Source organism: Malus domestica, chromosome 07, assembly GCF_042453785.1.
Source record: "Malus domestica chromosome 07, GDT2T_hap1".
In the NCBI taxonomy this organism is placed as follows: domain Eukaryota; kingdom Viridiplantae; phylum Streptophyta; class Magnoliopsida; order Rosales; family Rosaceae; genus Malus; species Malus domestica.
Window position 1 is genome coordinate 25206197 of NC_091667.1, and position 13493 is coordinate 25219689.

Consider the following 13493-nt stretch of genomic DNA (forward strand, 5'->3'; position numbering starts at 1 on the left):
TTTTTATTTTTAATATTAGTTAAAATCCACGTAAGGATCCAAGTCACTTAATGAATAAATAAGAACCCTTGGATATTATAAAATCTAAAGGCTACAAAGAAGTGTAAAAATGTTTATAAAAATATTTGTCCCTTGATGCTATCCCTATATATATATATATATATATATTTGTCAAACATGTACCACATATATTTTAGTGCCAATAATACTTGCATTCATCACTTAGTAGTAGTACTACAATCTAGTGATATTTCTCTTCACTTGTAAGTGAGAGGTCTTATGTTCGATTCTCGCCAAAGACGAATTTGAACCATATTATTGTTAGCCCATTGTGAGGCTAAGCCCACCATCTCTCCCTTAATGTAGATAATATATTTTGTTCAAAAGAAAAAAAAATACTTGCATCCATCTCTTAGAGAATCTATACATCCATCCTTTTGACATGGACCAATTTTATTTATTTTTATTTTTTACGATCTAAAAAGGTTTTTCACAAGATTAGATGAATTGTCAATTTACCTCAATAAAGTCGGAAAATAAAAGTACTAAAACCAATAAGATGAGCCAGTCAACTTCAACTCAGTAGTAAGGTTCACGATATTTATCTTTATTTGTAATTAGGATGTCTAATATTGAAATATTATGGATGAAGAAATTGATACCAATTTATTCTCTCTCCAATTTATTATAGATATATCGTATCGTTTGATGAAAAATAAAAAATGGGCAACCCCAAAACAGGTCCATCTAAAGCCCAAGACCCATGAAGCCCAAAGGTATTGACTACCATGGAATAGCCTGCTAAAGCCTTTTCCCCATTATATACTTCGATGATCGTTCAGTCGTCGCAGGAGGTCAAGCTTAAGCTAACACACACTCTATCACCGGAAGCCATGGAAGCTCTGCGAAGCTTAGGTCAGCTAGTCATAGCCTTGTCCATCTTCTCCCATCTCTCCCTGCTCGCTTATTCCTCTTCCCCTCAGGATCTCCAGATCCTTAACGCCGAGCGCAGAGTAAGCTCCTTCCTTTCATTTCCGCTCCATCAATACTCAAATTTGATTTGATTATTTCTAATTACTTTGATTTGATCAATTTATTGTGTTGCAGATTGACTTGACCTCCCATATTGTGAAGGTTTTCTTGACGTTAAAGGTATGGATTTTTCTGTATTGTTGGATTTTCTGTGTAGTGAATTGAACCCAATTTGTGAAAATTTCGAAACTTTGATGGGTTAGGAATTTTAAATCTTTATCATGGTTTGAGATTTTGTGCGTGTTTTTCATTTATCATGTTCGGCATGAATGTGGATACTTGAGCTTAGGTTCAGTCTTTGATTTAATTTTTCATGCTACACTCAGATCGTTTTTCGCCCAAATCTGGCATAATATGGATGAATGAACTACTTTTTATTTTGGATACTGGAAAATGTGGGTCGTTATGTTTACAAATTGGCATGCTAAATGTACTTTGTACGATTGTCCGTCTATTGTCTATATGACTACAAACTACTTTTTTTTTATTTTGAATACCGGAAGATGTGGGTCGTTATGTTTATAAACCATGGTCTTAACTGTTAAGAAGCATTTTCCTGACAAATAAGGTTTGATTTAAGTTGTCATGCTCCACTCCATTGTTTTTGGCCCAAATATGGCGTAATGTGGATAATAGAATCACAATATGAGAGTTTTGAATTTTAGTCTTTACTAATTGGCATGCCACCTGCGAGTTTGGGACACTATGCTTGTAACGGTGACCAACTTGACACTGTAGACAAAGATACTTTATGATCATACGAATTAGTCATTTTGAAAGTAATAATTTTCTCATTGTACTCTACTGGGATGTTTATATTTTATTAAATTGATGGAGTTGTCTTTCAGGTTGAAAACACTGGCACATCTCCTGTTTCGGAAGTACTTCTTGCTTTTCCACCCACACAGGTTGATCACCTAGCATTGCTCAAAGCAGCTATCACTGTTGGAAAAAAGAAAAAGAAAAGTTATGTTCCCCTGGAAGTCAATCCCACTGAGCTACCTGATGCACCAAATGGGGCTAAATCGTTTTCTATCTCGTTGCTCCACCCACTAAATTCAGGTGAAACTGCAACACTAGAGGTGCTTTACATATTGACACATTCTCTGGAGCCTTTCCCAGCGGAGATAAGCCAATCAGAGTCTCAGTTGGTCTATTACCGTGATGGTGCAATAATATTGTCACCGTATTATGTCAAGCAGCAGACTACTTTTATAAGAACGCCTAGTACTAGGGTGGAATCATTTACAAGAGTAGAGTCCACTAACCGTGCTGGTTCCGAAATAAAGTATGGGCCATACAAGGATCGCCCAGCATACTCTTATTCTCCAATAATTGTTCATTTTGAGAATAACAATGCTTTTGCTGTTGTTGAGGAGCTTGTACGCGAAGTGGAAGTATCTCACTGGGGCAATCTTCAGATCACAGAGCATTACAAGTTGGCACATGCTGGTGCTCGACACAAAGGAATATTTTCGAGGTAAGCTCTGCTGCTTGTCTTATCTTGTGTATTTAATGTAAAGAGTTGCAGTCGGTGAAAAAAGTTTGATACAATAAAATTGAATGAGTAAAACTTTTGTAGGATAAATTGATCATAAATGTCTCTATTTCTTCATTATTTGATGAGTTGCAAATCCTGCTTTCTGTACAAGTGTGTGGATCCATGTATGACATGGATATAAATAAATACAAGCACCCTATTTAAAAGAAAAACTGAGTCTCCAATATATGGTCAAGGTTGATCTTGAGCCTTTTGGGGCCTAAGACAAACTGAAAAGGGCCTCTTATTAGACAACCAATCTCATACAAGAAGTCATCCTCATTTAATTTCCGGAAGACATAACAATATGTAAATGGTTTTAAAATTTTGAATAAGCTACTTATATTTGCAAAATAAATAATTCATCAATCGTAAGGACCATGCAAGTGAATATCAAAAGGCAAACTTTAGAGACTTATCATTACACAGCTGAGTTTGAAGAATGCAAAAGATAGCAATTACTTTGTGTAATAGATGACCAATGTTAAGACAGCCTTTAGTTTGTCTTTTGCTTGTTAGGAAATAAATATGTATGTTGATGCCCATAAAAAAACTGTTATGTTTTTTCATTCTTAGAATTGATCTTCCAAGGCTTCCTTTTGGCAGGGTTGACTATCAATCTAGGCCACATGCTGGTGGTGTCTCTTCATTCAAACATCTTCTAGCCAGACTACCTCCTAGGGTTCATTCTGTCTACTACCGAGATGGAATCGGAAACATCTCATCCTCACATTTACGTACAGAATATCTAAAGGTGGCTTTTCTCCACGGCAATGAAACAATTTATATATTCTATGATGCTATCCTTGTACATAAGTTTTGCTTGCTTGTTGCCATCCTTGTAGGCTCTCTCTTTATCTGTCCATCCATTGGAAACCTAATATCATTATAGCAAATGGATGGGGAAGTTCACATAGAAAAACAATGCAGAATAATATCCCCATGTTTTGCATATACAACTCTGATTTTGGTTCTATTAATCATGACTTTTTCAATACTTTCTTGACTCTTTCAATACTTTCTTTTCAGTCGGATCTTGAAATTGAGCCACGCTATCCTTTATTTGGTGGTTGGAAAGCTACATTTGTAATTGGGTACGGGTTACCACTGGAAGACTTCCTTTTTGAGTCACCTGATGGCAGGCGATACCTCAATTTCACTTTTGGTTGTCCTCTTGCTGAGACGGTGGTAGACAAATTAACTCTAAAAGTGGGTTTAGTACTATGTTTTTGCATTTATGTTTCTATATTTTGTAGATTTGTCAGATCTTTTTTCCATTTTGTTTGCCCTTAGACATGGGAATATTAATTTACTGATTCAGGAACTGTTGTATTTCAGGTTGTGCTACCAGAGGGATCAAAAAATCCTTCTGCTGTGGTTCCTTTTTCAGTTGAGCAACATCTAGAGGTAATCCGATAGTAGGCCTTTATTGATGTCCAAAAACACCATTATATAATATAATTCTAAACCTTCTCTATACAGCTGATTAATTGTAAAGTGCATTGAAGTAATTTTAACTCTATTTTTCGTTGCCAAGAAAAAAACTTTTTTTTTGTTTCATTATTTTTGGAATTATCTAAATCGCACAACAATTTTGTTTTTTGATGCAAGTAAAATATTTTTTCTTTCTATATGATAGTGATTAAGTGCATATCTTTCATTCTTATATCTGCAGACCAAATATTCATACCTTGATGTTGCTGGAAGGACAGTGGTGGTTCTCGAAAAGAGAAACGTAGTTCCAGAACACAACTCTCATTTCCAGGTGGCTATTCTATCACTGACATTGGTTGGACTTTACCAAGTATTATAATTACTTGTTGAGGCATTTTACTACTCTGAACTCTAAAATTATAATTTTGGCTCTCCTTGTATTGCCATTAAGTTTTGAGGTTGATCTGACCACTTGGAGAACTTAATGCCCTTTAAATTCATGTAAAGTGTGCGCAGGACTTTTCAAGGCTTGACTTTGTTTCTGTGTCATTTGTGGGAGCGTATCTAGGATCAGTTATGCTCACCTAATAGTATCCTATGATAGAAATATGCCTCATAGATTAGCATGTATTTTAGTTTGCAAGGTTAGGGCATTGGTCCTAGTATATATATGCTCACCCTTGAAATGGTCATACAACATGTGCTGAACCACTAGGTTGATTAGTATTGAAGCTGTGTAGTGACGGAATTAAATTTCCTAGATTCGTGCTCTTTATATATCGTCCCAATACATGTATGCTGTGCACAACCCTTAAAATATTATGTATATTAGTGGCTGAACCTATCTCTCTCCTTTGCTTTATGTGGCAGGTTTACTACACCTTCAACCCTGTCTTTATGCTGGCAGAACCACTGATGTTGGTGTCTACGTTTTTCTTCATTTTCATGGCCAGTGTAGCTTACCTACACATGGATTTTTCCATATGCAAATCATCTTGATTCACAAAGGTACGGTTTCTACAACCTGGAATTACACTCTTACCGAAAAGAATCTTTACATTTCAAACCTATGTTTTGTGGCTTATCTGATGAAACTGTTTTGACTTGTAGATCACTGTGGATGAGAGGAGCCCGGACTTTTGAGCGTGAACGTTTCCTGTCACTTTCGGTTCTAAAGTTATAAACTACCTTATATAATGTAGGTTACCATGAGGAAAATTTTGTTGCGCATTGACCCTCTCACTTTATGTAGCTGGATGTAAGCTCCCTTTCCCAAAGAGGGGGTTATATTATTGTCGTAGTTTTACACACACAAGGATTCAGAAGTGCTTATATAGCGAAAATACCGTGTTATAAATCTTGTTTAGATAATGTGACAGAAGACTTGAAGAGCTCGACAAGCAACAAACGGTAAAGATCTATCCCAAATGTGAAGGTTTGCATGCTAAAAACCTGCATCCGTGATAGTGTCTGCCACAAAGTTTGCTTCACGGAACATATTGAGACTACTCAAAGGACCTGGCAATTATTTTGATGTCCTCAAATATATTCGTCACTCGCCAAGGAACACCACTTGTGCCCTGCACCGCATCAATCACCAGTTTTGAATCACCCTCCACCAAGACCTTCCAAAACCCTTTACTCCTCGCAATCCAAAGGGCATCCCTAAGAGCGAGACATTCCGCGACATTGATGGAAGTTTCCCCCAAGGACCTGGCTCCGGCAATCACCGGTTCTCCGTGTTCATTCCTTATGATAAATCCCGCAGCCGCCGCAGAGTTCTGAACAGAGCCATCGAAGTTCAGTTTGAAGAAATCACCACGAGGGGGTTGCCATCTAATCAGCCCATGTTGCTTCCTGCTAGATATAAGATTTTTCTTATTGGCATTAGTGTGGTCATTCGCCATGTTAAAAGCCAGCAAAGCCACTCTAGAAGGATAAGCTTTGGCATTATTAAAAACAACTTGATTCCTCATCTTCCAGATTTGCCAACATATGAGGAGGGCTAAACTAAGACTTGACAAAGTCTCATTATCTTGGTAGTCAAGGGATATTTGACCTTAGCCTCCATAAAATTCTCCCTCCTTAAATATTTTTGTTTAACTAATTGAACCCACCAATTTTGATCATCTGTGAGCACCTTTCCTATTGCATTTGGGCTGGCACACCTTATTCCAGGCAACAGGGTTCATTTTACTTTCCCTCCCCCAAAGGGACTTCCTATTCTCCTTATCAAGCATCTTTGTAAACTTATCTAGACATTTAAAACACATCATCATGTGATACCGCTAAGGTTGGCCTTGATCAGAGTAACTCTACCATCTCTCAATAAAGTGTTAGCTTTCCATCCAGCTAGTTTATTTTTAATTTTTAACATAATATCCTTTGTATTTACTGGGTCTTTCCAACAAATAATATTGTTTATCTCCAAATATTTTTCCAATTGTACTTTTGTGTTGGATTTTGATAATATTAGTGACCTCATTACGAACGTGATTAGTAGCATTCTCCGAGAAATAGAGAGAAGATTTATTAAAATTTATCTTTTGTCCAAAAGCGGACACAAACGTATTCAAAACATTCAAAATAATCCTAGCAGCACCTTTTGACGCTTTAGCAAAAATGAGACAAACGTCAGCAACATTAAATTGGAAACCTTAAAACCTCTAGGCTAAGTCAAAAGCCCTAAGCTAGTTCTAGGAGAGAGGGCCAGAGCATTAAAATGCCTGATTAAAGGTTCCATGCATAAAATGAAAATATACAGAGACAAGGGGTCCCTTGCCTAATTCCCCTTGAAGGATAGATGTAATATCTCACATCGTTCAGGGAAGTGATCCTTAAATGTATATTTTCATCCCTACCTAGCACGAGGTCTTTTGGGAGCTCACTGGCTTCGGTTTCCGTCGGAATTCCGAAGTTAAGCGAGAAGGTGGCCAGAGCACTCCCATGATGGATGACCCATTAGGAAGTTGCTCGTGAGTTCCTAGAAACAAAACCGTGAGGGCGTGGTCGGGTCCCAAAGCGGACAATATTGTACTACGGTGGTGGGGCGGGCCCAGGAAGTGGTCCACCACGGGCCGGGATGTGACAATAGAAATACCCATGGGCCTTACCATTAATCAGAATAGACAAAGAGGTGGAAGTAATACACTCCATAATGAGATTGATCCAGTGATTGTTAAATCCAAATCTAACAAGCACCAACCTAATGAAATCCTAACTCAGCATATCATAAGCCTTTTCAAGGTTCTCCTTTTTTTACGTTTAAACGTTGAAAGGATTTCATGAGCAATAAGGATGTTATCATGAATGGACCTATTTGGAGCAAAATCCCCCTGGTTATTGGAAATGCAAGTTTCTAGAATTGGTTTAAGTCTATTAACCATCAACTTTGTAATTATTTTATACGCCACATTGCACAAGCTAATAAGTCTAAACTTAACCACCGTTTCTGGATTTTCCACTTTAGGAATGAGCGCAATGTTCGTATGGTTAATTAACCTCAGGCTCAATCCATTCGTAAAGAAATCTTCGACTAAACTTATGACTGAAGGACCAACAACATCCCAACACTTATTGTAAAACAAGGCATGGAATCCATCAAGGCCTAGGGCCTTCAAAGCTCCAATGCCATTAATAGCCTTCCAAATCTCATCATCACTAACTGGGCTAAGCAAAGCCCTATTCTAGCCTTCAGTGATGCAAGTATCAATTATTTCAATGAAACTTGTAATCATAGTATTATTCGAACCAGGATGACCAGTGAAACGCAGTTTAAAATCCTGCACAAAAACATGTTCCATTCCTTCCCCCTTCAACCACCAAAACCTTATATTATCCTTAATTTTCAAAATTCCATTCCTCTTTCGTCTAACATTTGTCATCGTTTGGAAAAATTTGGTGTTCTTATCACCAAGTTGGAGCTAGTTAACTCACGCTCTTTGAGCCTAAAGGATTTCCTCATTACTAAGAGCTCTATTTAACTCATTTCGTAACATTGCCTCTTCGGCTAGTAAATGAAGGTTGTTCGAATCATTCATACTCTAGGCTTGGAGTATGTTTGTACCATACTTGATCAATCCTGAAACTACTGAGCACCGATCAACGTTATACCGTCAAGGACCCAGAAGAGTTTCCCTCAAACCAGGAGGCCAATCACAGCGCGACACGTGTCGACATCAGAAGTCAATCATAGCGCGACACGTGTCAACATCAGAAGCCAATCACAACACAACACGTGTCAATGTTAGAATGAAACTAGAAACTCTCTTCTATAAATTGAGATCATTCTCTCACAATATTTCCTAATGTCATTTGTACTAAATCATTCACTAGTACTTACTAAAGGAGAGCTTGAACCTATGTACTTGTGTAAACCTTTCACAATTAATGAGAACTCCTCTACTCTGTGGACGTAGCCAATCTGGGTGAACCACGTACATCTTGTGTTTGCTTCCATGTCCCTATCCATTTACATACTTATTCACACTAGTGATCGGAGCAATCTAGTGAATGTCACAAACTTAACATTTTCTGTTGTACCAAAATCCTCACTGATTTTGTGCATCAACAGAGTACATTAATTTTCTCAAAAAGTTCACGCACTCTTTCATGGACATTACCAAAGACCTCCTTGTTCCAAACTCTAGCTAGAGATTTCAAAGCTCATAGACAATCCCTCAGCTTATCATTAGGGTTGCCATTAAAATCCATACTCCAAGCTTTTTTAACAATATTAATAAAATCTGGTGATTCAACTACATAGCCATAAACTTGAGGTACAACGTCCAACGACATTACACTGGTTATTTGGAAGGCAATCTAATAGAATAGGACTATGGTTCGAGCAAAAAATCGGATAATTGTGGAGATTAGCATTTGGAAATGTGTTCAACCAGGTTGCATTTACAAGAACCTTATCTAATCTTTCAAAAATTAAAGTGTTATCTTTGTGCCCATTAGTCCAAGTAAATGGAACCAGAAGCAGAGAAAGAAACAAGGCCTCCATCTTTCAAGAACTCAGCAAAGTTAACCCTGTGCACATTTTCTATCTCCCCCCACCTTTTGACTAAGACTTAAAATGTTATTAAAGTCTCCAATCAACATCCAGGGTTGCCGAGTTAGTATTGATACCATAGAGACTCAAGAAATCCTCCCATAGTTGAGATTGCATGCATTTTTGTGGAAAGGCATAAGTAAAAGTGCATAAAAAATTAACACCCGACTTTAAGATTTTAATACTACAATGGATAAATCTGGGGCAGGAGGCAATTACATTAATAGATAAGTTCTGGTCATGCCAGAATAGGCAAAGCCCACCGGCTTTCCTATTCCCTTTTGCAAAAAAACATTCCATTAAACCACTTACAAAAAAACATTCTTGGAAATTTTACTAAGACCAGACCTAGGTTCTAGAACACACAAGATATCAAGCTTAATTAAACTAGAAAGAAATTTAAACTGAGGGACAAAATCAGGTCTGCCCCACCCCCTGCAATTCTAGACAAGACAATTCATTAATCAACGTCCTTAACAACATAGTTAGCCCCAACATCGCCATTACCACTGTTTCTACCCATCTTCCTACTCCCTAGATACTGCACCTACTCATTGTTTTCCTTTTCAGCCTTCATGAACTCCTCATCCTCCTCCATCGTGTTTTTACCCTTGTCAACATTTGCCGCAATCTTAGCTCCACCCCTCACAGTTGCACCAGAGCTCAAAGTACAATCAAGCATCCACTTGGACATTAAGTCTGCCTTCAAGACCCAAGTCTTGTTTCCCCTTACTACATTGTCATACCAATTCTTCCAAGAAACCACAGTATTCCAACCCTTACTCATATTCTCCTCCCAGTTTTAACTTGCTTTCTCACCTCCAGCTCCTCCTCATCTTTAGAGATCACATCCTTCCCCAACACCGGTTGAGGAAATACCAACATACCCCCTATGCAGCTTCTGCCTGGTTTCCTCAGATATTTCAACACTAGCCGAATAAACCAGCAGCTCATCCTCAAATAACCTATCCACCAGCAGCCACCCATCTCTGTCCTCAATAACCGAACATTTGTGGCCCTCCGATCTCCTGCGACCACAATAAAAACAAACTTTAGACAACTTCTCGTAACTCAGCAACACCGAGATATCTTCCTCATCAATGATAACCATCACTCTCTTCAAAGGAAGCCTCAGATCCACCTCAAGCAACACCTTCACAAACAAACCATTCAGACCCGACAAAGAATTCTCATCAGCCCTAATGAAAGTGCCCACAGGTTGCATAATCACCTCCAGGATTTCAGCATCCCGATACTGCACCGAAAGTCTTGGAATCTGAACCTATACTCTAAGACTAGAAATCATTTCCACGTCACAAAAAAAAGCGGTCAACTTCTCCAGATGGAAGATTTAACCCCTAACATACCAAGGTCTATTGTCTAACACATACTCAAGCTCCTCTTGGTCAGAAAACTCCACTGCATACCAATGGTGACCAAAGTGATCAAGATAAAAGGGATTCTTAACCCCCGTACCCCAAGTAAGACATAACTTCCACTTAATGGTTCTAGCTTCAATCTACTTCCCCACAAGCTTTTCCATGAGTACCATGTTCTCCATATGTTCCATATTGAGGTTTGAGTAGAGACTAGTCGAAACACTAGTAACTCAATTCTCCAGAGTAAAGGTACCCCTAAAACCCTCAACAACCACAGGGGGTTGGCCAGGTTGAGGAGAAGCGAATCTATTGACCCAGGAAGGTAAATTGGGACTGAAGGGAATCCTGGGGTGTCTAGAAGACAAAGCTTCAAGTTGGGAGATGATAGTCATTTTAGGGAGGAAGGTTAAAGGCTCAGCTTTCAGAAACAAAGCAAAGGTACAAAAATCCTTCAACAGCAACAAATTTATAGACAGCAAGATGAGATAGGCATGCATACAAACTAATCGGAAAATTAAACGTCAGAAATAAAGAGAAGCAACAGGCAACACAAATTACACTACTCTTAACCAAGCACAAGTAATTAGCAGCAATGATTGACGAGCTAGACAGGCCAAGTGACTTAACAAGCCACATTTCACAAGATAAAGTAATTTAAAAAAACATTAAGACAATATCAAGATAATAATTACCTTTAAGCTTAGCGTTCTGGCTACTCTTACACCACTGATTCTAATTCCCCATACATAGATCTAGGCACTTAAGATTACTTCTCCAACCATCATTCATCAGAGCTATATCGCCATTAATCAGCATCCATCCAATTAAATCTCATTCCCCCAAACACAACACCTAATCCCAGCGTGCGCATAGAGGAATGATGCAATCAACAGAATAGAGCTTCAGCTCAGCAACCCAGCACCCCAAGTGTGAAAGAAAAGACATTCCCTCAACCCAAAGGTCACTAAGCCGAACATAATTACCAAACGTCGATTCCTCTGCTATTACCCAAAACCAATCAAGTACGTGTTTCATTACATCATTTGCCCCAAAAGCGCGTTGAATCATTATCTCAACCCTTATTAACCAACTAGTTAGCCATCCTACTAGCTTAGAGAGGGCCAAAATCAAGAAATTGGTTACCTCCAAGAAGAACCCTAACCCTAGGCGGCCCCTCTTTCCTCTATCGACTCTCATCCTTTGATAAAGCAACTTATATCGAACAAATACACTGCCATTCTGGTGTTTCATGTTTATGAAACGACATCATTTATCACATAAAAGGAAACTTATACCGTTACACATGATGATGTATTTTTGGCACAAAATGTTGTCATGATAAAGTCCTCTATATGTGTTCACATTGCTAAACCTCCCTACCAAATGTTCATAAATTCAAAAAATGTTCGACTGTATGAAATAATTAAGCTTCTTTGCGGTAGATTATTGGCACAAGCACAAAATGTCATTGTATCTTGAGATTCAAACTCTCTGTCCTTTTTGTAATTTTTAATGTAGATTATCCTATTGTTTGTCAAATAAAATAAAAAGCTTAATTAATTTAGCTAATTTGATGAACTTTCAAAGTGTCCCAACTAAGAAACTTTCAAGAATCATTCTAAATGTGACCTACAAGAATAAAACTAGAAAAGGGGGTAGATACTCAAATAAGTCAATCCAAAAACCTCCCATGCATGGATAGTAAAAACTATGGACTCTGAATATGAATATCTTATACTATGAAGTACTGTCATAGACTCATAGTATGGACTCTAAATATTAATTAATATCTCACAATTGTAATTTGAAATTATGTGGAGCAATAACAGTTGGTTTGTTGCATGAATTTTTTCATTAAGAGTGGACTGTTACATGAACTATTACCTCAGCAAAAATTAGGTCCTTGAAATAATTTTCTAGTAAAATAAGTTCCTAAATTCATTAAAAATGCTAATTTCATCCCTACTATTATATTCAAAGTTATTTTATCTAATTTTTAGTCAACTTAAGTCACTTGACACACTTTAGAGTGTAATACCGTCATTTTCTCGCCTATAACCCCTTAACATTTCATATAGGTTGCAAATCTAACATCTAATTTACCCTACAAAGTTAACTCCATACACTATTTCTTTATGAAAAATTATCAATCTAGTCTCCAATATGTATCATATGTAGGGATGGACAACAATTATGGCGGGCGGGTAACCACGGTTATTTACCCATAACTGTTTATGTTCATACCCGCATAACTGTTTACCTGTTGGGTAATTGCATAAACGGTTATACTCATACCCATAACCGTTTATAAACGGTTAACCATACTCATAATCGTGTACCCATTTAACCATAACCGTTTACCCGTTTACCAGTTTTTGAACCCGTTTATCCTTTTTTTTACCCATTTACCCATTTTTTCACCCGTCTACATGTTTTTTTTAACAACTTGAAAATTACAAAAGAAAAATTTGTCATAATTTTCATTTTCTGACAATTAAACACCGTTATAGGCACATTTTAGCATGCATTTCCCTATTTTAATCATTTATTAAGTCCTCATACAATTCCAATAATTGAAATAATAGTTTACGAATGATATTTTTCTGCTACCCAAGCAAGTCTTTAATTATAATCCATATGATTTCAAAGTAAAGCTTCTAAAAACAAACAAAAAAATAGTCATTACTTTGAATACTAGATGATTCAAAGCTCCAAAATATTCCGAAACTAAACACTTTCGAACACTAATGCTTTAGCACGTTCAATCACAAAGTCTCATCAACTCGTTGTCATCAAAAGAGGCCTACAAAAGAAATGTATAAATTGAATTAGTATCCCATTTAGGAACACCGACACCAATTAGCATGAATCCAACAAAGGTAAGTGATTACAGAGTAATACCCATAACCGATATAACCGTTATATTAAATTAAATGGGTAAATGAATACCCTTTATAACTGCAAGTAATACCCATAACCGATTGAATAAATTAATTTAACATATAGTTAATCAGTTATGACCACGAAACTATTTAACATTTAAAAAACATAT

At 37.3% G+C, this 13493-nt stretch overlaps 2 protein-coding genes and 1 long non-coding RNA gene across 3 annotated transcripts; 1 reads left to right on the top strand and 2 right to left on the bottom strand.

Moving 5' to 3' along the window:
• Positions 1-789: 789 nt before the first annotated feature.
• On the top strand, positions 790-5363 carry LOC103440661 (dolichyl-diphosphooligosaccharide--protein glycosyltransferase subunit 1B-like). Its single transcript, XM_029105823.2, has 9 exons — positions 790-1013; positions 1108-1152; positions 1881-2512; positions 3179-3326; positions 3602-3781; positions 3911-3979; positions 4248-4337; positions 4877-5014; positions 5117-5363. The coding sequence occupies exons 1-8, from the start codon at positions 831-833 to the stop codon at positions 5003-5005; spliced, it is 1476 nt and encodes a 491-aa protein (XP_028961656.2). The 5' UTR covers positions 790-830; the 3' UTR covers positions 5006-5014; positions 5117-5363.
• Positions 5364-5511: 148 nt separating this feature from the next.
• On the bottom strand, positions 5512-5982 carry LOC139197780 (uncharacterized). The gene has a single exon (XM_070825743.1). It carries the CDS (start codon positions 5980-5982, stop codon positions 5512-5514), a length of 471 nt encoding a protein of 156 aa, XP_070681844.1.
• A 3249-nt stretch (positions 5983-9231) lies between these two features.
• On the bottom strand, positions 9232-11683 carry LOC114826078 (uncharacterized). Its single transcript, XR_003774920.2, has 2 exons — positions 11134-11683; positions 9232-10090 (listed from the first exon to the last, which is right to left on the bottom strand). It is a non-coding gene; the product is annotated as an uncharacterized lncRNA (long non-coding RNA).
• Positions 11684-13493: the final 1810 nt, after the last annotated feature.